The 22,087-nt window shown below is 40.3% G+C and overlaps 1 protein-coding gene across 1 annotated transcript in view; it reads right to left on the bottom strand.

The window, feature by feature from the left end:
• The window catches only part of LOC122808179, a 444,989-nt gene that overhangs the window by 403,332 nt on the left and 19,570 nt on the right, over positions 1-22,087 (bottom strand). Inside the window, exon 3 of the mRNA XM_044079146.1 lies at positions 4,036-4,257. Within this exon, the coding sequence (XP_043935081.1) occupies positions 4,036-4,257 (222 nt within the window). The remainder of the gene's footprint in view (positions 1-4,035; positions 4,258-22,087) is intronic.

The raw sequence follows: 22,087 nt of genomic DNA, 5'->3' as shown, positions 1-22,087 counted from the left end.
CTTAGAAGGATGAGATGAAATATTGTCAAAGACATACAAAGCAAGGTAAAGAAAACAATGACTTTGACTAGAAATGTGGTTCAGAAACGGTAGGAGGAATTTAAGGATCCCCTTAATGTGGTAGGTAAACCTTGTTTTTAAAGGGTAGTCCCAGAAACAACTGATGCAATTGGACTGATTTCTGTTGAATAGGTTATTACAGTGATTAAAACATTCTGCCATGCCAACATTATGGTAGTGAATGGGACCTGGTCCCTAATGCTAATGCTGATGACACTGGACACTTTTGGGTGTCAGCTAACATGTCTTTTCAATAGAAGTGTAGAAGGTAGTCAAAATACCTCTAGACTGGCAAGCTAGGTGGTAGTCCCCACTTTTACATAGAAGACAGGAGGGTGTGCTTCAATTATAGAGGGGGATTAAAGTTATCCATTTTTGGAAATCATCTTTTAGAGTGCTGGAACAGAGACCTCATCCTTTATCTTATCCTCTGACTGAAGAAGATAAGTGGAAATTAACCTGGCTATAGAACAATGTATTATCTCTTTGCCCTTTAAGATATGATCAGAGATACTGGGGGAGGGGTCCATGTTTGTTAATACTTTCTATATGTCTTTTGTAGTCATGGGGATGGTCTGTCACTGTCTATTCTGGAATGACATATGGGAGCTGTGACTAAGCTGTTTTTTTATTTAGCTTTATCTAGTATTATTATTAGTAGCAGTAGTATTTTTATTATTATCATTATTATTTTCCTCTTGAGAGGTCTGCTATTGTTTTTAATGAATGTATGCAGAAAATACTCAAAATCATAAAAATGGGTTCCCCAATATAAAACTTCTCTGATATTATAGCTTGGATGACTTCATTTATTTCTATTCCATTAGATGAATGTGTTTCCCCATGTAAGGTACTCATGTAAAATTAACACTTACTTTAAAGCTTCACATTATGAGGAAGCACTGTACTCATGAAAAATCCATAGACACTTCAGAACTAACTGGTCTCCGTATGTCAACTCATGGCTTGCACTAACAGATTTGTAGTTTGCCTTGTTTGGTTAATATTCAATGTGCATTAAAAGTTTCCTGTAACTCATATGAAAGTTTACACTAGTCATTATAATTGCTGACAGGTCTTAATTTAGGAATATCTTTCAATTTAGTATTCCTTGTTAATCTGTGTGTTTTCTGAGATCCACCCCAAATATACTTCCTGTTAGAAAAACGCATCTGTCATTTTATTATGTTTTTTATATAAATAGTTCATGCTTCCAAGCTTGATGACTTAATGTTATGGTTTATGCATTGTACTATATTTTCTGATCTGATTGCTCTTCTTCAGAGATTTTACCAAAGACCTCAAAGTTTAGGGCTATTTAAGGATAAAAAAAATTATTAAATAACTGAACAGCTCCAATAGATAGATGTTTTACTATTATCTGTACATGGTATAACATCTACGCCTTCATTTTAAATAAAAATGCTGCCATTGGTGACTGTCAGCAATCACTTCTGAAGGACACTGCTATGATATTTAATTGCAGCAATTTAAGACACATGCCATTAAATCATGGTGCTATGAAAATCATATAATTGTGCCTTTATACAAAGATGTCTTATTACTTAATGTGTCACATGATGCACACCTGCAAAATGCATTTAATCTAGAGTGAAAAATCTGCTGGATATACTGTTTTTTTTAAACCTCAATGATATGGTGCTCAGAAGGCATAACTCCTTTCTAGCAATGGTGTTCTCTACAAGAAGGATTGATCTTTTTTTTAAGTAACAGGATTTTTTTAAGGTACACCACATCACCTTCCTGCAGTCAAATTCTGGTGTCAGCCTTGGCTGTTCAGCTTTTTGTTGAGCAGTTAGGCAATAGAATCATTGTATGTTAAAGCAAAAATATTGCTAGCCTTATTTTAATTTCTCTGTAAACATGTACATTGCTCATAGGCACTTACTAGAAAGGCAGTCCAGGAGATCATTAATGAGCCCAGCTCCTCCAAATTACCAATTGTCTCAAAGCAGTGATTGGTTAAGTGACCTGCCCAAGGTCAATAGACAAGGGAAAGCTGACAGAATGAAATCTTGTGCCACAGGAAGTAGCTCTGTAACAGTCCATAGCCTTAAATCTCTTAAACAACTGCCAGACTCCTGTCATGTGTTTAGTTTATTTTCTACAGCCATTGTCTGTCTCTTGTCTCTTTCTCTCTTTCTTCCCTGTTTTTCTCTCCCCCATTAATGCCACACACAAGGTTGGTTTTACATTGGGATGGATTCCATAAAGTTCATGCCAAAGACGACTCAAGAGCACCTCCTGCAGATGCAATTCCAGAAGACAACCTGAAGGCATATCAACAACTTAAGTATTTAGAGTAGGATAATTAGGGATTCTGTACTCGCCAGTGTGATCCCAAAACACATCATCCACACACAATGTAAGCAAGTGTGACAAACAGCTGCACTGATTCCACTTCTGAAATTGTTGGTGTATACATTACGGCTCCGAAGTATCTCAGGCGATTACTACAGGTTATAGTGAAATCTGTAGCGATACTGAAAAAAAAAATTAACAGTGCAACCTGCTCTTAAAATATTGCAACAAACAGCAGTGATTCTAGCTCTGCATCCTAGAAGGCAGCCAGCTAGAGTTAAAGTAAGGCTGCAACTAAACCAGTTGTCAGACTGGCAAATAATTGATAGATACTGTCTAGATAGATAAATGGTACAGGCTGTCCATAACATGTGTGCTCCACACATGTCTGCGCAGATCCTGTGAGAAATCCCCATCCCCTTAAAATCAAAGTATGTCTCAGTCTGGGTATCCTCACATCTGGGACATTACAGAGACACATGGGGAATGGTGTGGGAGTATCACATACAGCTGCCCGTTGTATCCTGGCCAGATTCCTCAAAGCAACAAGGTGTATGACTACATATATTTCCCATCCACACCCATAGAGTGGAGAACTTTAATGCACCAGTTCTACAACATTGCAAACTGCCCCCATGTACATGGTGCAACAGATTGCACACACATACATATCAGGACACCAGTATATCCAGAAGCAGACTGATACAGAAACAGAAATGGATGGCCATCCAGCAACTGCCAAGTTGTGTGTGCAGCAGATGGCAGCATAACATACATCATGGCAATACAACCTGGAAGTGTCCATGATACTGCTATTTAGGGGGAAAGTGGACTCAGGGCAGCATTCCAGCAGAGTAAAATTCCAGAGGGACTGCTACTTTGTAAGTATGAGAACACAGCTAGGATGTTACTGAAGGCTCCTCCATCAACAATATCTAGTCTCAACAAAAGCCATCAACAATATCTAGTCTCAACAAAAGCCTTTTAACTCCCCCAACAGGTGACTATAGTTAGCCCCTTGAGCTATGGCTAATGAACCCATACCATGATCCATCCAGCCCCACACAGGGGCCCTACAATAGAGCACAAACAATGACCAGAAACACTGAAGAGCATGACTGCACATTGAAGGCATTGTGACTGGTATGACCTCAGCAGATATGCCAGCAGTTGACATCTGTGCAGGTGGGACAACAAACAGGGATTCTCAATGGCCAATGTTGGTTTAGCAGAAAGGTGGCCTGCCTCTCACAGATTGAAATCTGGTGTGCATAGTCATGGAACAAAAAATCCTGCTTGTAGTACAACACTGCTTCAGTAGCATAGAAGCCAAATTTTCCACTGATCATGCCACAGTTAGCAGATTCTCATTCTGAACGGCCAGTGTAGCCATAATCTCACTGTGTCTGCGCTCTTCTCCTTCAATCATGACACATAGCTGGTGTGCCAAATGATCTGTGGCATGGACAAGTGCACAGGCATCTGAATGATGCTGTTGCTGTGACTGTTCATTTGCAGGAGGAAAACATCCTCTGATACTTTGCCATGTGCAACGTCTGCTCTCCTACATCTACGGCAACACCTTGTGTCTGGTTGTTGTGTGTCTGCCAGCAGCAGTGCTCCCAACTGTTGCATGTTAGTCAACAACCTCACCCTGTTCAACATCCCCTGTGTCATCATCCACTGAATACATCCACAAGTGGAACTCCACGTTTGAGGATACATCTAGTGCGATATCGGTGTTAACCTCACAGATGGACTCTCCAAAGAACTCAAGCTCTTCTGTGCCAGAGACCATACTACCATGCTGAAACATACCATAAACAACATCATGATAGCTGGATGGACTGCTGGATGACAAAGACAGCTGATGTGCTACAAGATATAAAGACACAGATCAGGGCAATATACCTACAGCACATGATGAATATCAGGAGCTTTGCATACATATCTTACTGAAATGTTACAAATACTAATAACTTCTCTTGTAGTATACTATATGTATATTTCATGGAATGTACATATCATAACTATATAATCTATTAAGATGGACAACATACATGACATATGTGATGCATAAAACATAATACATGACATATGTGATGCATAAAAATAAAAACTCACCTAAAAACACTCATGGGATGTTGTTGCTGTTCCACTGAGCTGAACTTCAAATAGTGTAAGGAAAAAATGTACAAATGACATCACTGAAAACATTAACCAGATGAACACAGTCAAAACACACAGAATGTACAGCATACACATACCACTCATATGCGCACTTAAGAACTCCTGCTATGCAGAGGTTGTGGTTTGTACTGTGGATCTTGCAGTAGGAAAGTAAAGATAAAGGCAGCACAGTCATTTAGTTTTCAGAACTAATACTGACAATATTACATATACAACACAGTAATATGGGCAGCAAATACTGACTTGATGGACATTGCAGCTGTACACCAGAAGGGCCTGTATTGTCAAATATTGACAAAGTTGTCAGTCATCACATGTGATAAACATTGTTGAAAGCTCTGACAATGTCAGTGTAACATACTTGGTCTTTTTTCACTTGAAAATGCATGGTTTGGCCCTCCACTGTATGTACCTGTAGTGCTCAAGGTTATGGAAACAACAATGTAACAGTAAACAGCAGTGCCATTAAATGAGGTGTGGGCACTATCAAGGTAGTATGCACAGCAACAGTATAGAGACACTCACCTGCTGCTCCTTGGAGTAAGACCGAAGTAGATGGACCTGTGAATATTAATGCAATAAACATTACAAATGTAGTTTGCACTGCTATATCTGTAACTCAGCTGTACCAATACATGCTATTATAATTATATAATTATACAAATGGTGAGTATTAATTGCTTTTGTTGTATACTTTTTCTTCTGTATATATTTTAATATTTATGTTATTTAAATTCTGTTTTTCATCAATCAAGAAATGGAATCTCTGCATTACATGACTTCCTTCTGTTTGTTTTGTATTAAGTGGAGCTTTTCTCTTGGACTTTTTCTAAATGGACACTAGTAATATCGCAGCTGTGTGCAGCAGATCTGTGTGAGTTGTTAATGCTTCATCATGTCTCTTACATCTGTTAGATGCCCTCAAAGAGGTCATCGAGGGTATGCATGATGACAACACTAGCATCCTTTTGAACTTGACAAGCCCAAGGCATTTGACACAAATCCACACTGAGGTATTCACTCAACACTGTCAGATCTGGACATAAACACCTATATATCCAAGAGTATAGACCAGCGGATCACATATGTGGCATCTAAAAATGTTGAAATGTGTGAAGTGACCTATATCTCATGTCCACTGATCAGGTCTGGACATCAGGGCTGTCTGCTAGGAACTTCCCCACTCATTATTTAAGTCACAGTTTTCACGAATGACATACACATCCTTTTTCAAAACAGGTGTCTGAAGGACTACAGATTTTGGGCAATCATTGACTCCAACTGTGATATTACTATAATACAGACAGTATTAACACACACCAAACATTGCTGCCACAGCCATGCTGATACCTGCAATGAAACAAAAACATGTGGTGATTGGTTATGTCATAAAAACAAATGCAGAAACCTAAGTATAATGTAGACATCACACCCTATAATCACACCAATAGGTATATGCCCTGTGCCCTGGTGTAGATGGCATGTGCCACATCCACCAGCATGTGGCCATAGTACTGACTATTCTCTTGTATGTAAGACAACTATTGAGTATGTGAAGGACATCCACATCAAAGGCCATAATACATCCATAGTTCACAGCCGTTATCATACCAATAATTGAGTACAATGCACCCTTCTTCATGTACCTCCTACATATCTTCCAGTGATGTGTAACTGAAGTGTACCACCTTTGTCACAGTCAGCTGTCACACATCTTATTCACCATAAATACGTATTCTTTTTGTTGTATAAATGTTACTCTCTAATGGTGCAGAACCCCCATCTATGTGTTACACCAGATGCATATGTGATACCTGTTCCGGTGATGCACACAGTACATTTATAGCTGTTTGACAACATTGATGGCATGGGTAACATTCATGACAGTGTGGATTGTGCTCTCTCTCTCTCTCTCTCTCTATATATATATATATATATATATATATATATATATATATATATATATAGTTCCCCTTCAGAAGGTCGAATGGCTGAAATCTCGAAATGCATATGGCCGAAGCCATATGCTTGAATTTCAGAAGCTCGATCTTCTGAAAAGGAAGTAAAAAAAAACAAAAAACAAAACACAAAACAATGTTTATGCAGGGGGCAAGCCCCTCTGCATCCCCCACACCCCCCGCTACTTATTTATTCCAATTCCGAGATCATACTACAGCGCAGAAAGGGAAATCTCCCATTCTGCACTGTATGTAAATCCCCATTCAGAAGGTCGAATTTCTGAAATTTCGAGCATATGGTCTTGATCATATGCATTTCGAGATTTCAGCCATTCGACTTTCTGAAGGGGAACTATATATATATATATATATATATATATATATATATATATATATATATATATATATATATATATATATATATATATATAAACACATACACGCACATCAGTCAACTAGCTTGTATTGATCATAATGTCACATACAGGTATATCAGTGACCCTCGTAACACCTCCAGCAAATGTTACAGTGTCAGGACAGTGTGCGTGTTTAGATTGCTGATATGTCGTAATAGTTGTTCAAGGGTGTTTGTGCAAAACCCTCTCTGATCACTCAGAATCACATATGTTATGTCAGAGACCTGAGATTACTGGTGGTTTTATTCTGATATTGTCCATGATTGTGGGTGCTTCTTTTTGAAGACCTATGCTGATATTACACTCATATTCAGGCACATCAGTTTGCACAGCTTCACAATATGTACTCTATCCCAATTGTATATAACATCCCTGATAGATGTCCACTGCAGTGTTCATGTAAGGATGCTTATCTCACAGACATCTTCCTCATTGTTATGTCACCTTGTGTGACAGACACATAATGCACATTTTCACAATGCATTCTGTACTGTACCACACTGATATGTGATTGGTGTTCCTGCTACAACTGTCTTCCATTGACATGCCCTCTTCTGCTGTACATTACATTGTTTCACCTGTCCTCTTTCCCTGTGTCCATTCTTACAATTCATCTGTGTGTCCCTATTCAATACATGCATTTCCCCTGAGTATTTATTTTACATGGCATTCCATGTGCCCTTACAGATTATTTACACAACTTCTGTAGAGAATGCCTGCAATGGGATTTCAAAATACTCTGCACTGTACACACTGTCATGTACTGTGTTTGGAACAGATACATAACTATATGTTAAGCCCTGGTAATCATTGTTGTATTATGTGCAATCCCGCTAACCTACTGTGCTCTGAGGTAACCAGGTTAGCTATCTGTGTCACTTTACATGGTTTCCTGGCTAGCAACAGTCATCAGCCATGAAAGTGTGCTTGTTTATGTCTAAACATGGCACACAACATTAATATGTAATTAGCGTTGCTGATCACTGCTCATCACCAGGTGAAGCCTACATGGAGTTTCCTGAATCTCAGGGTATGTGTACACTTAGGGCAGATTCCAAAACAAAGTTACGGACAGTGCATCACAACAAAGGGAGACTTCAGCGCACGAGTTGCAGATGCGGTTACAGAAGACATGCCAGAATCAGTCTGAGTAATTACTTATTCGGTGTAGGATAATTGTGCACAGCCATCAGATCCCAAAACACAACATGCATGCCCAACGTAGCTTAAATGCAATAACATGCTTTGCCAACTATGTTTCCAAAATGCTCAGCAAATGCCATATTGTGACCCAACAAAAGGAAGCTATTTCTGACAGAAATCTGTGGAAACAGTACTATTACAAAAAAATAAAAACAGAATGCAACCACGTGTGAATGAAATACAACAGAGCTGTGGTACTGCAAGCTATACAGGAAGACATGACAATGTATTCTAGAAGTCAGCCAGTTAGACAGAAAGCCAGACTACAACTAAGTCAACTTTCAGAGCAGGAAATACTCGACAGATATCGCTTCGACAGACAGCTTGTGCAAGCTGTGTGAACCATGTGAACCCCACATGTCTGCGTGTAAAGTGTGAGGCAACCCTTTACCTGTCAAAATCAAAGTCTGTCTAAGCTTATGTATTCTGGTGTCCAAGACATTATAATAGCATATAGGAAATGCCGTAAGAGTGTCCCAGATAGCTACCAGTCACATCCTCTCATAATTCATGGCAACAATGTGCACTAAGGTAGATAAATACATTCACTTCCCATCTGCAGTTATGAAGTGGGGAAATGTCATGTACCATTTTAACAACATTGCCACCTTCACCCTGTCTTTGGTGTAATAGACTGCACCCACTTCCCTATTAACACTCCCATGGAGTCCTAAGCAGAAAGGTACATAAATAGAAAGGGTTCCTATCTCTGAACTGTCAGGTGGTGTGCTCAGCAGACAGCAGCAAAATGATATCATGGTGGCAGACCCTGGTAGTGTCCACAATGCTGCTATATGTAGGGAAAGTGGTATAAGGGCTGGTGTTCAACATGGTGAAATACCTGCTGGACTACCACTGAATAAATACAGGAGCACAGCTAGAATGTATGCAGAATACACCCTTGTCAACAGCATGCATGATGACAACATATATTTTATCTCCCTTGCCGACAGGTAACTGTGGTTATCCACTTGTGTCATGACTGATGATGTAATTGAAAGCACCATGCAACCTTGCTGATAAGACATAAAATAGAGCGCACATTACAGTGAGAAACATCAGTGAGAGTGTTTCACAAGTTGAAAGACAGATTCAGATGTTTGGACACATCCTGGGGTGCACTGCAATACACACCTGAAAAGGTGTCAAAGATGATTACTGCATGCACCATGCTTCACAACATATTAACAAACACACATGCTGGTTTAGCTGCTGCAGACCTACCCCACGAGCCCCAGATGTCTGAAGATGACATGTCACAGCTGTCAGAGAAAGATCAGGAGGACACAGGGGTGATAAGAAGCAAGCATGGGTGATGGAGGATGTGACGACAAATCCTAGCTCAGGCAACATGGCAGCATTTGACACACACCCTTGAATCATAACTAGTAACATGTATAGAAGTACACAGACAAAACAGTGATGTTCACATGTTGCCCCACAACAGCAGCACAGATCGTATCTAATGGAAATGACCCACTAGATGTACACATTGAGCATCATGCATAACATAATTGCAACATATAACAGTATGAACAGATACAAAACAATAATGAGAAGAACCGTCACATCAGGCCACAAGTGACACAGATATGCATACAGAGTCATACTGGTGCTGCATTGATGGCAGTTAACATGGAAAATTGTAATGTAAACTATATTCCTATCAGTCCACTATCAAATCATGCAAACATGAAAACAAATCACCACATATTGCATTACTGTCATTGATACCACTGTTAACATATGTAAGTGTAAAATACGGAATAATTATCAACAAGGGAATGTAATTACCTAGATCAGTAAAAATAGCAGAATCCCAAGGCATCAGACCTTGCAACAACCACATACAGATGAAGTTGTTAGTGGTTTACACAATGCTCATTATTAGCATGGGGTCAGAATGAAACTACAGGATCCACATTGGATCATCTGTCAGTGTTATTCTAATGCAGTCTAGGACACCCATGCTGGTGGCTCACTTCTTGGTCATGGCTTCCCCTGCCACATATGGAACACTTGTCCCTTATTGCTCTACCGAAGAGCTTGATGTAGTGACGCCAGCATATGGAGACAAATTGTGGGAAGGAACATGATTATGAGCTGACTGTCTGGTCGTGACTGCTGGACACACAAAGATTGGCCAACCCCTTGATGTGTGTACACATTGCAGCACAGACATTGATGTCTGATGGGCACGTGTGGGTCTAATGAGAGGGGGCCTGCCTCTCCCATGTGGTAATTGGCTAAGCACAGTCACGGCACATAACACCCAGTTAGTACAACAACACTGCTGTAGCACTGCCATAACCAAACTGTCAGTGAATCATGCCACAGATAGCACAATGTCATGCTGTACAGTCAATGCTGCCATGACCTCTCTGTGTCTGCATTCCTGACCTTCATGCAGCAGACAAAGATGGTATGCAACACAATCTGTGGCTTGGGTAGATGCACAGATGTCAGATCCATGGCATCACTTTGAATGCTCCTTCTGTAGGAGTAAGTGGACACCATCTAACATGCACCTATGCACAGCTGCTACACAGCCAAGTGTACTGCTTCTGGCAGTATTGCTCAGTTGTAGGGAAGAATCAACATCACCAACAGACTCAGCATGGGACATTGGTGCATAGTTATCATCCTGTCCAAATCTGATGTCCCTACATCATCAGAATGGTGGACATGTTTTCCTTCATGTCTGAGGCTACAGCCTGATCCACACAGCTGTCATCTTCTGGGCCAGATTGTATCACTAAATATGTGTAATGTGTGTCATGAGACATTTTAGCACAGTAATGCACATCATATCTCCCTTGGGAATAGAGGATGGGCTACCGGAGAAGGCAGGCAATGGGTGTACTACAAGAAGAGACAGAGGACACACATCAGATACTGTGATAGAAATTACATGTTGCAGCTCACTATGAACATAAGGGACAAATATATGACTACAATGTTAGTGAAGCTAATGACTTACCAGGAAGTCATGTTTGGGCATGGCACACTGAGCCTGTATAAGAAGGAGAAACCATTTATGTTACATTTGCAACATATATGACATGTGGGTAAATAAAAAATAAGACATACCTGACTTGTCCCCATGAAAATTCACTACTCGAGGTGAGTGCTGAAATGCAACTGTTGCATGGAAACAAAGGCATCTAGGTAGTATTAGTAAGCATATAATTGCCATCACGTACCATTCCAATACAGGTATAACACACAGTAGGTAATATATACACATACTGGTTGGTCGATGCTGATGTGCAGATGACAGTTGCCCTATGCAAGTTTAGAAGGGCACAATATTAATGTGGGCACTGACAGGAGTATCAATACTGAAATGTATGAAACAGAGGAAATGTCATACCAGTTATATTCTCTGTGTGGTGTGTTTCTCATATGTCATAATGCAGATCCTATAGTAGGACAAAACAAACAAAGCACAACATGTGGGTATGCAACACAGTCTGAATATAGTCACATGACACATGGTGCACATGTTGTCGAGATTTACCTGTGCATGGAAAACAGAGGCATGATATCATACATTACCATTGTAATAGAGAGTACAGCAGCCTATAAACATGGTGGAGAACCATAACTGGTCTTTCAGTAGGTGCACCTGCATTAACAAAGTCTTGTTATGATGTATCTGTAGGTAACAATAGCAGGGATACATCAACTTGTCAGTATACACCACTGCCATGATAAGCTGCAGAGGCAATAACAGCTACTGGTCATAGTAACAATGTATGGAGACACTCACTTGTCATGTGTTGGTGCTGGGCAGACATTGATGGACCTGTAAAAATGAAAAAGTGACAACCTTTCAGATGTTGCTGGAAGTGTTATTTATTTACCACATTTGTACTATAACATTTCATTACATTTACGCTGGGTATTGTCAGCATGTGTGCTCCCACTTTCACGGTGCAGTTCTGCAGCTGGAACACAAAAATAACCCTATACAGATATGTGTGAAATAATGACACATAATGAGGTACTGTATATGTAACAATTTTCAGATTAATATGACATACATGTATGTCCTGAAACACCTGATTCTATACCTTCATTGGGTATATCACAATCTCAACTGGTGGTATGCAGGAATAAAACTTCAGAGGCTGTATATTATCAGTTCACCAAAGAAGAAAATGCACTTCCAAAGACAAGTTAAGTGCTTTCACTGGGGAATCTCCCAGGCTTCATCAGAGCAATGTAAAACACAAAACACAGTACCTTTTATATATATAAAACAGACAGCCATTAAACACTTCAACCCCCCCCTTTTCATAATTAAAATATAACCCTTAAAAAAAAAAAAGTGTTCATACCAAATCTCTAACCTTTACTACACTTCATAAAAAATTAAATTAAACCCCCTAAAAATAGTATTTAATTTTAAGTGTCCTGCACTTATAATTGGAAAATGTATTATTCGATTAAAAAACTGGTTAACACTACAATTTTGCAACCCTTAACTTAAGGACACTATTCATACTAATCTGCTCATTCAAACCAGGGGCTTTTGCTGCATCCAATTTAATTTGCCAGAATAATTGTTGCCGTTTGGCTTGGCTTATATAGGCCCTAGGGCCAATAGCCTAGTACCTACCTATGAACCTATAATTACTTTTATTCTAGTCTGTCTTCCAAACATCCACCCCTGGGATCCTGTATAACTTGTTCTAAGACACAGAATACAAACTTGCCATTTGTACAGCCTTTATAATGCCTAAACAGTGCATTAGTTTCGAACTCATGAGCTATATTGTATAAGCGTTCATATACTCGTTTCCTCAAAGTTTTTTCCGTCTTCCCTATATAAAAACTCAAACATGCTTCACATGTAACCAAATACACTACCTCCCTACTATTACAATTATAATGACCCGTAGATGTCAAATGTGCACCCATAGATTTCAACAAAATCCTTTCCTTGTCTGCCATATAATCACATTAAACACAAAACCCGCACTTATAAGTTCCCATTCTCTTGTTACTGTAATTTTGTCTGTTCACCTGTACATTCTCAAACATCTCCTTTAAGTTCATGTCTCTTTTCCTAATAAACATAGGATACTCTGGAATAAATTTATTTATATCTGAATTAACTGTTAACACCCACCAGTATTTTTAATAAGGTTTTCTACCTCAAAAAATGCTGGGAAAAATGTGTAGACAAAGGCCATGTTTTAACATTCATTTCCAGTTGTCTTATTGGTATTCACACCATTCCCTAACCCCAATAAAGGACTGTATTTTTGTTCTCTTTCCTTCACAACTTCGTCCATTAATTTGTCTATTAACCAGATCGGGTAGCTTCATTGTGTAAAATGTTCCTTAATAAATTCTTTCATGAAAATGTCTTGCTCACTACACATCCTCGAAGCTGAGACCAGTTGTTTCTTAATAATCCCTTTCTTTTGGAGAAGTGGGAGTTCACTGTCAAAATGTAAATACGAATTCAAAAAAGTATCTTTTTGAAAAATCTTAGATTGCAAACAATTATTAGTGTAATCCTTGTAAATTGTAACATCCAAGTAGTTAGTAGCTTGGTCAGAGATTGTGTGAATAAATCTCAAAAATTCATTAGTCTCATTAATGTACAACAGAAATTCTTTTAATTTATCTTTAGCACCCCTCCAAAACAGACAAGTATCGTCCAAAAACCTATTGCAATGTGTTATATAATTAGACCAATTTGTATTAAACACAAATTTCTTTTCCCAATAATATAAAGTGCAGTTAGCATACAAGGGGGCACATGCGGCCCCCATTGCTATTCCCTGTTCCTGTTTATAGTATTCTCCATTAAAAACCATACCTCGGGATTCACTAATCCTCCGTGTGAGACTAAATAAGTCTTACACGGAAACTGCAGCCCAAGAAGATGACGTCAGCGCACCATGCATATTCATGAGGGTGTGCTGACTCAACTCCAAGTTTACACGAAGCGTGCACGAGTGCAGGGGGCATATCAGACTGCCGAGCAGTCCAAAAATCCATGCCCCTGCAAGTCCCACAATCGTCAAATGTAAATGACATGAGTGAGTCCGCTCAAATGTGTACATACACAACACTACACTCCCCCACATTCTAAACCCCTATATGATTATAAAATGTAAAACTCTTATTTATTTTTTTTTATTATTCCCAAAATAGCTGCCCGTATTTGCACGTGTTTGCGCGGGTTTGCCCATTGCTTAGCTACAGTTAGCAGTTTAGGCATCGAAGAGGATAATAAGACACTTATATGCAAATTAAGCCAAATAGCAATAGCATAGTGGTAGAGCCTTCGCACAAAGAAGAGGCATTCCCGGTTCGAGTCCCTCCACTCCCCTTTCTATTTTCTGTATGAAATCTGTATAGAAAAATAATTCCTGACATTTATCTTTTAAAATTTAGTAAAAAGCATTGAAATGGCCTATGTAGTAGTGAACGATATTTTATACATATATAAGAAGGTGAATTGGTTATGCATACTGATGACTGCATAAGTAACGTATCTTAAGCAATGTGAAGCACTGCTAAGCAAAGTTTACCAGTATTAAGCACATTTAAGTATAATTGCTCATAGCTTAGCAATGCTTTAACTAGCGCAATGGCTTTGCGCGTAGCTACGCATCGAGCCAACTAGCACAAACAAAAGATGTTTGTGCGAATCTGCGCACCGTGCTAACTAGCGCAATGTCAGGCAACATCGAGCAACGTAGAGCAACGTTGGGTAAAGTTGAGCAAAGTCGACTAAACACAGCCACACCTCCTAGCCGGTCAGGCCAGTAGTAAAAAGCAATGACAGGCCTCGAACCCAGGATAGTGTGCACCATAATCACAGTACTGAACCACTAAGCCATGACAGCTTTTAATATTCATGCACTGTTAACACACACATACATATTAATGAAAGTTTACCCAGTGCTAAGCAGGTGTGCTTTCAGCTGAGAATTTTTAAAACCAGCCAATCACAAATAAGTGCAGGAAATGAGGCATATTTAAGCTCCATAGGCAGGAATACTTGCCATAACTGGTTGTAGCTCCCATCTGCAGGCAGCATGGCTGGTGTTGGGGAGGGCTCTTGCTTTTGAGTGCAACGGTGGGGCATTGAGGAGTCAAAAGTGATGGTTTGGCTCCTCATCCATAATCATGATGCCAGACACCTGCAGGGCCAGTTCCAGGGCACTGAATACAAAGTGGAAGCCTGGAACTGTCTCACACATGAGCAGGTCAGACACCAGCACACAGATCTAAACAGACGCAAGCAGGACCAACTGAACCAGTGGATAAAGGAAGCCCATGCAAAATGGCCCACTACTGAGTAGGTAGCCATGGAATGACCTATGTAAGAATTTCTATTGTAGTCAATAGTATGGATAGGTATATGTCTCACTATCACTTCATTTACTTCACAGCTGCAGGTGTCCATACTGCGAATCAGCAAGCCTATGCAGATAGGCTGCTAAGGCTGCACCACCAGGCAGTTTAGTAATTATTCTGCATGTATTGTTATATAAAATAAGTGAGAGAGCCTGAAAAAAAGTCTTGTAGCCCAATAATAAAGGTATAATAAGTCTTGAATAACCTCTCTGCATGTGCTGTTATGTAAAATAAGTGAGAGAGCCTGAAAAAGAGTGTTGTAACCCATTAATAAATGTATAGGTCCTGAATAATTTCTCTGCATGTATTGTTATATAAAATAAGTGAGAGAGCCTGAAAAAGAGTGTTGTAACCCATTAATAAAGGTATACTATGCCTTGAATAAGTCATCTGCATGCACAGTAATATCAAATAAATGAGAGAGCCTCTGGAACAGTGTGTAATGTCATTAATAAAGGTATAATTCCTGGAGTGTGTCCATGTCACTTTCTTCGAAATGTTGTTGTACTCTTGCATCATAGAAATAGTACTGTTGTATTAAGTGCTGTCAACCCACACTTGGGTAGGCCCATAGAAAGTGGATGAAGGGAGTGCCAGTAGCTGTTAAGCATATATACAGTCCTCAACTGTTGTTTCATGGCTGGCATGTATAGTTAAATCTGGTACATGAGTAGCTTGTTATTGTGTTCCCCAGAAATGTCAGTGTGCTGATAGAAATATAGGGGGCTGTTAAAATATAACTGATAATGTCACCTGAACACATCCAGATATGTAGATATATAAATATAAATAAAATCTATAATTACGTAGCAGTAACATCTGCATCCTGGACAGTTTGTATGTCAGATACAGGTCAGGTATATAAGGAACTAGCAAAACCCATTTCACAACTTAATGGATATTGCCTAGTGTAATAATACATGTAGGGGATATATACCTGCAGTCAATAGGAATGTAGTGTAAACTATAAGTACATATAAGTTGTTAATGGAGGTATCTTTTTACACCCTACTGTATGTGCATAAACAATGCAATTCCACACCTCAATGGGTATGTCTAATCTCAAAAGATTTGTTGGGACATATGTCCTATTGATTTATAAATATCTGCATTTACTTTGATGCATGTGCCCTGTTCAAATACCACAATCTTGGTGGCCTGTTGCCACCACTCAATCCTGCATGCTGTTGGAATGCCCACTGTTGTTCTATATATGCATGTGTTATGCTTGCTGTTCAACTGTTGGAACTCTGGTGTGTTGGGTTAATAGGAATATTATTGCATGCTGTTACAACTAATTTGGAATGCTGTTGGCTGTTATCAACCCATATTGTCATTAAATCCTCCTAAACATAGAACATATGGAAAGGCCGGTCCCAGCAGACCCACCTGTCCCACCTCAGCTGGCGATGGCACCTGGCACCAGCAGGTCCGGTGCCCAGCCCAGGACCTCCTCCTCTGTTGGCCCTGTGGCACCTTCAGGTGGAAGCACTGCAGGGGATGGAAGCACTGCAGGGGATGGAGCTCGTTCCCCCCCATAAGCGTGGCTGGAGGAGGGCCATCTATCACCCTCCAAACGGTCCGAGCTGTGGTGCGTAGGGAGATCGAGCGTTCATTCGCTAATACTCTATGCCAGCTTGAGGCACGAGTGATGCGACTCACGGGTGAGCCTGCCCCTCCTTCGCAGCCCCCAGCACAGCCACCTTCTGGGCTGGGGATCTCAGTTCCACTGTTGCCATCTGTGGGCTCATGGGCTTGCAATTTCCAAACATCCTTCCCCCTCAATGGAGTTCACCCACCACATGTGTCATATTCCAGCCCTGTATGCATCTTGTTTGTCTTTTTTATTTACCTCCCCAACCTACCTCCCCAAATATACCAACTTCCTTTATCCCACATTCCACTATCACCTGAAAAAAAAAAAAGGGCAATCTGCTCCCAAAAATAAATGATGTCCCATATATAGCTGCCCATTTTGCACACATGTCTGTTGGACACATAAACTGATATTTAATTGGCAGTACAACATACTTTGTTGTCCTCACCCCTCTCTCAGGGGTGGAAGGTTTCAAATTTCCCTCCAAATTTCTAGCATATGCACAGCTGTTGCTGTTAAAAAAATGGGCAGCTATGGATCTTCCCTACACCCATTCTACACATACAGAGCTGTTTTCCCTACTGTCTTTCCCTCTTTGTGCCCCTTTTTCACCACTTTCCTATCTCCCCATTTTCTTTTCTTTCAAAGAAATGAGCATGGGGGTTAGCGGGAGTAAGCACTTTTAAGCAGTAGTTAGCAGGTTTGCGTGAGTGTGCGCTTGTGTGCTCTTAGCTAAGTATTGCTAAGTGTCACGCAAACCCATACAAACCCGCTTACAACTGCTTAAAATTGCCTTAGTCACCCTGCATGTTAGGGCCCTTGTTCTGCTCAGCAGCAAAATAAAACACCTCTGTCAGTCTCGAACCCCGGACCTTGGACACACTAGACTGCATGAAGTACCACTAAGCCACAGTAGATATACAGCAGGTTGTTGCTGAAATATATATATCATGAATCAGAATGAGTGAATGTAAAGGAAAGATAGGAATGCCATAACACAAAACCTGTTCTGTGGAACTTTACCAGCCATTGTTGTGGAATTGCATTACATGACTGTGATAACAGAACCAGACATTCTAGCAGTAAATAATGTTACAGCAGCACTTTACAACCCCCACACAGTATCATAGCAGGACAATCCCCACCCAAACATACAAAATACCTGTGTGTTCAGGGTCCAGCAAGGATGTAGGTAGGCATATTCAGTACTGGAATTGTCCAGTTGTCATGTGCATCCTGTGCTAATGTCAACAATAAAAAATCACAAACTGTGCAGAAGTGAGTACATTAACATTCACAGTATAGCGGTTCACAAACAGTTCATGTGCCAAATGAAAACATCTCAATAACTACGTATGTATGGCAGCTAATTGTAAAAGTAGAAAAGAAAATATATACTCCCATGTATCTTGTGTTAGCATTTGTAGGGGTGAGTAAAATTCTACACTGACAACTGTGTATTGGAAGTCACAACATTCAGGTCTGAGTACAACATTCAAATCACTGGCTACACCCCTAGCTTCAGATATGAGAAGTATACCAACCATCTTACTTGCATAATGGTGTCCACAGCAAACAAGCATGTTCCCCACTTTGGAAAGCTGAAAGGGCTACACCTACCTGACTTGGCAATTTATAGCATTGGGTTGCTATGACAGTGAGTACTGCAATTACCACACAGCAGGCTGCATGCAATTGCCAAATGGTGGCCACCAATTGGTGCTGAGGCCATCACATGCACATGTGCAGATACCTATAAAAGCAGGCTGTACTTGCTGTCCACACATGCAATCATTTCATTGCAGCTACGGAGAGAGAGAGAGAGAGAGAGAGAGAGAGAGAGACAGACAGACACTGACATCTACAACAACAGCAACAGAAAAAAAAAGATATTAAAAAAAAGAAGATATAAAAAAAAAGATATAAATAAAACCAAATACAAAACACACGGAACTGACAAATGCAAACACATACAAATGAAAGGCATGTAACAGATATGTATTTACTGGCATGTAGTAGATGTATTTGAAGAGTACTATACATACTTTGAATCATCCATATGTGGCAGCAGTACATATCTATGCACAGAAGCTCTCCATAAATACTGCCATGGAGAAATCAGTTTGTAGCTGTCTGCAGTGAGATATGACTGTGACATATGTAGTTCAGCATTAAATGTCAAACATCTGATTCATGTTATCTGTGTTCTGTACAGCAGTGTGTACAATGTCTGTTTGGGGGAGTAGTGCATACAGTTATATAAACATGGATGTGACAGAGTAACAAATGCATGATAGTCATATTAACATGTAGCTTATTATTGGCAACAGCTGTACCAGGCTAGTATGCTAATCTAGCATTTGCAGCTATATATTCACCCTCTAATATTACTGTGTGCTCACGTGACACCTGTTAATGTTGCAGCAAGGCCCAACAGGTCAGCAGTGTGGTCCACGGACTTACAACAGTGTGGACCTTGTGTGTGTGTATGGCACACACATACAGAGAGATCAGTCTGTGTCAGATATATTAGCATTTGTACATGGGCAAAGAGCAAGGGACATACTGCAACTGTTTGTGAAGGGTGGACATATATATGTTGGTGAAGGTTGTTATGTGCATATTTCTATGTAGGTTGTAGTGTGTGGCAAGCAAGACAGCATACAGTGCTGGTATATGACATGTGGTGGTTAAATGCTGTGGGTATGATTTGTCAGGTTTGCAGTGTTGCAGCCAGTGAGGCCTGCTAAATCTGCATGGGCTGAGAACACCTTCAATGCATATTGCACAACACTGTGCAATATTATTACATAACTGTATACCACACAACCTTTGCATAATTGATATTCCCACCATGAAAGATGGACTGCATATGTGCCTATATGTATATCTATACGTACTCCAATGGATGTGTGTGTGTGTGTGTATATATATATATATATATATATATATATATATATAGAGAGAGAGAGAGAGAGAGACAGGGTCATATTTACTGTGACAGATGCCTGGTGACAAAGCCATGGACTCAAGCTCAATGTTGAAACTGCATTGGCATCCCTTCTGGCAAAACCTCCGTACCCATGAACTACCACATAGGTGGTAGTCTACTTAACATCTAAAGTGTGATAGACCATGGGACACAGGTGGACAGTAGTCTCCCCTTTGATAATCACAGTGTCACACTAGTCATGTAATCTGTCTACGTGGCACACCTCATCACAAAAGGTGTGCCATCCAGGGAAATATAGGTTAGTGTTCCCCTCTACTCATCACACATAAAACCCATTATAGAGTACAATGCCCCATGTGGTATGTACCTCACAAGACATCTACAGCAACTGGAAAGGCTACAGACATACATCACAAACAGTAATACCAGCCTCAAACAGATGCCCTATGCAGACCGTCTCACAAAACCACAGCTAGACTGTGTTGCATACCGCCTACCCAGAGGTGACCTCTGCCTAACATACAAAGCTATGTCAAACCCAGAGCTGTTGGACATGCTCCACGTAAACAGATCACAATCCCTATGAGCTACATGCTCTAGGGACCTAAACCTTGTCACCTTAATAGGCAGAACATGCTGGAGGGTTAGATTCCTACCTTAGAGACATCCCATACTCTGGAACAAACCACCTATCAATAGCAATCCAAGCTCCTCATTAGCAGTCATCATGAATAATCCTTATGATTGGATGGGAGACAGGAAGTACACACCGGGAATCACCTCTGTGGCTCTGCTGGACAGGGGCACATACAATTAGATTACATGTGTGTCAAAGGCCAGGGTAGCATATGGCTAGGCTTCTATAGGCCCTAGGGCTAATAGCCTATTACCTACCTATGAACTGATACACACCCACATATACTTGTTGCAATAATTGCTATGTGAGGTTGACTGAGTGATGATGAATGTGTTGGTGAATGTGTCGAGGTTCTGTAATGTGATAGCTTAGTGGGAAACTGTTTCCGTCATGCTATTTTGTGTCCTAGCTCTGATCCCAGCAAAATATGTGTATGCTATTGCTAGGCAGAAAAAGCAGTATGGCATACGGTCTGACGTAGCTCCTTGGTGTGGACTAGGGTGTGGCATTTTAGGCTAAAGCAGTACATGTATGCTTATTGGTTGGTATTGCTGGTGAATCCAAATCCCGTATGAACTGTAGTACTACCTGAAGCTGTATGCCTAAACAGCACAGTATGGTGTATGTCCACATTGCTTGGAAACACTGTTATGTGTGTTCCCTGTAGTCCCCACAGATTACATACCTCAGGCATAATGTTTTGTAAGTACTGACACACAGCACTGTATGGTACACAGGTAAAGCTCATCTGGGTTGCCATACCTTTGTGTCTTGTATGTATGTCTGATGTGCGTGTGGGTATGCCTGTAACATGCCCTCGGTCATATGTGTGTTACAGGATATAAGTGCATATCTAGCAACATGTATAGTCAAGTACAGCAGTATGCCACCTATATTAACAAATGTGCACATATGTTAGGCAGGGGTTTGCCACCAACAACTAGTGTGGTATACTGGTAATACTGTAACTGGACTTTACAATCATTGCAATGGATGACATATTTCTTTTTGCATTAGCTTGATATATACCTCCTGTGGCTAGGTGATGCATTGTGTTGCATACAGTGTGACATGAACTGTTATATAGTCTTACATACTGTTTCTCTTTTTTGCTGTGCAGAACATGGTTTGATATGTAGAGCATGCCAGGCACTGTCAGGAAGTTGTGGTATGAGCACTGATATGTGGTATTGAAAGTGTGTATCCCCTGACAGCCAATAGGTTGCTATATATGGCAGTTCAGTGATATCTGTATTTTAGAATGTTAAGTGTGCCACATGACTTGCTCACACACATTGTCTTCCAGGGTCATGGCTCACCATCGCAATACGACATATAGCCGAGCTGAGGATGAGCAGATCACAA

This window comes from Protopterus annectens, chromosome 8.part0 (assembly GCF_019279795.1).
Source record: "Protopterus annectens isolate FY-2018-M chromosome 8.part0, PAN1.0, whole genome shotgun sequence".
In the NCBI taxonomy this organism is placed as follows: domain Eukaryota; kingdom Metazoa; phylum Chordata; order Ceratodontiformes; family Protopteridae; genus Protopterus; species Protopterus annectens.
This window is presented reverse-complemented; position numbering and strand designations above follow the sequence as displayed.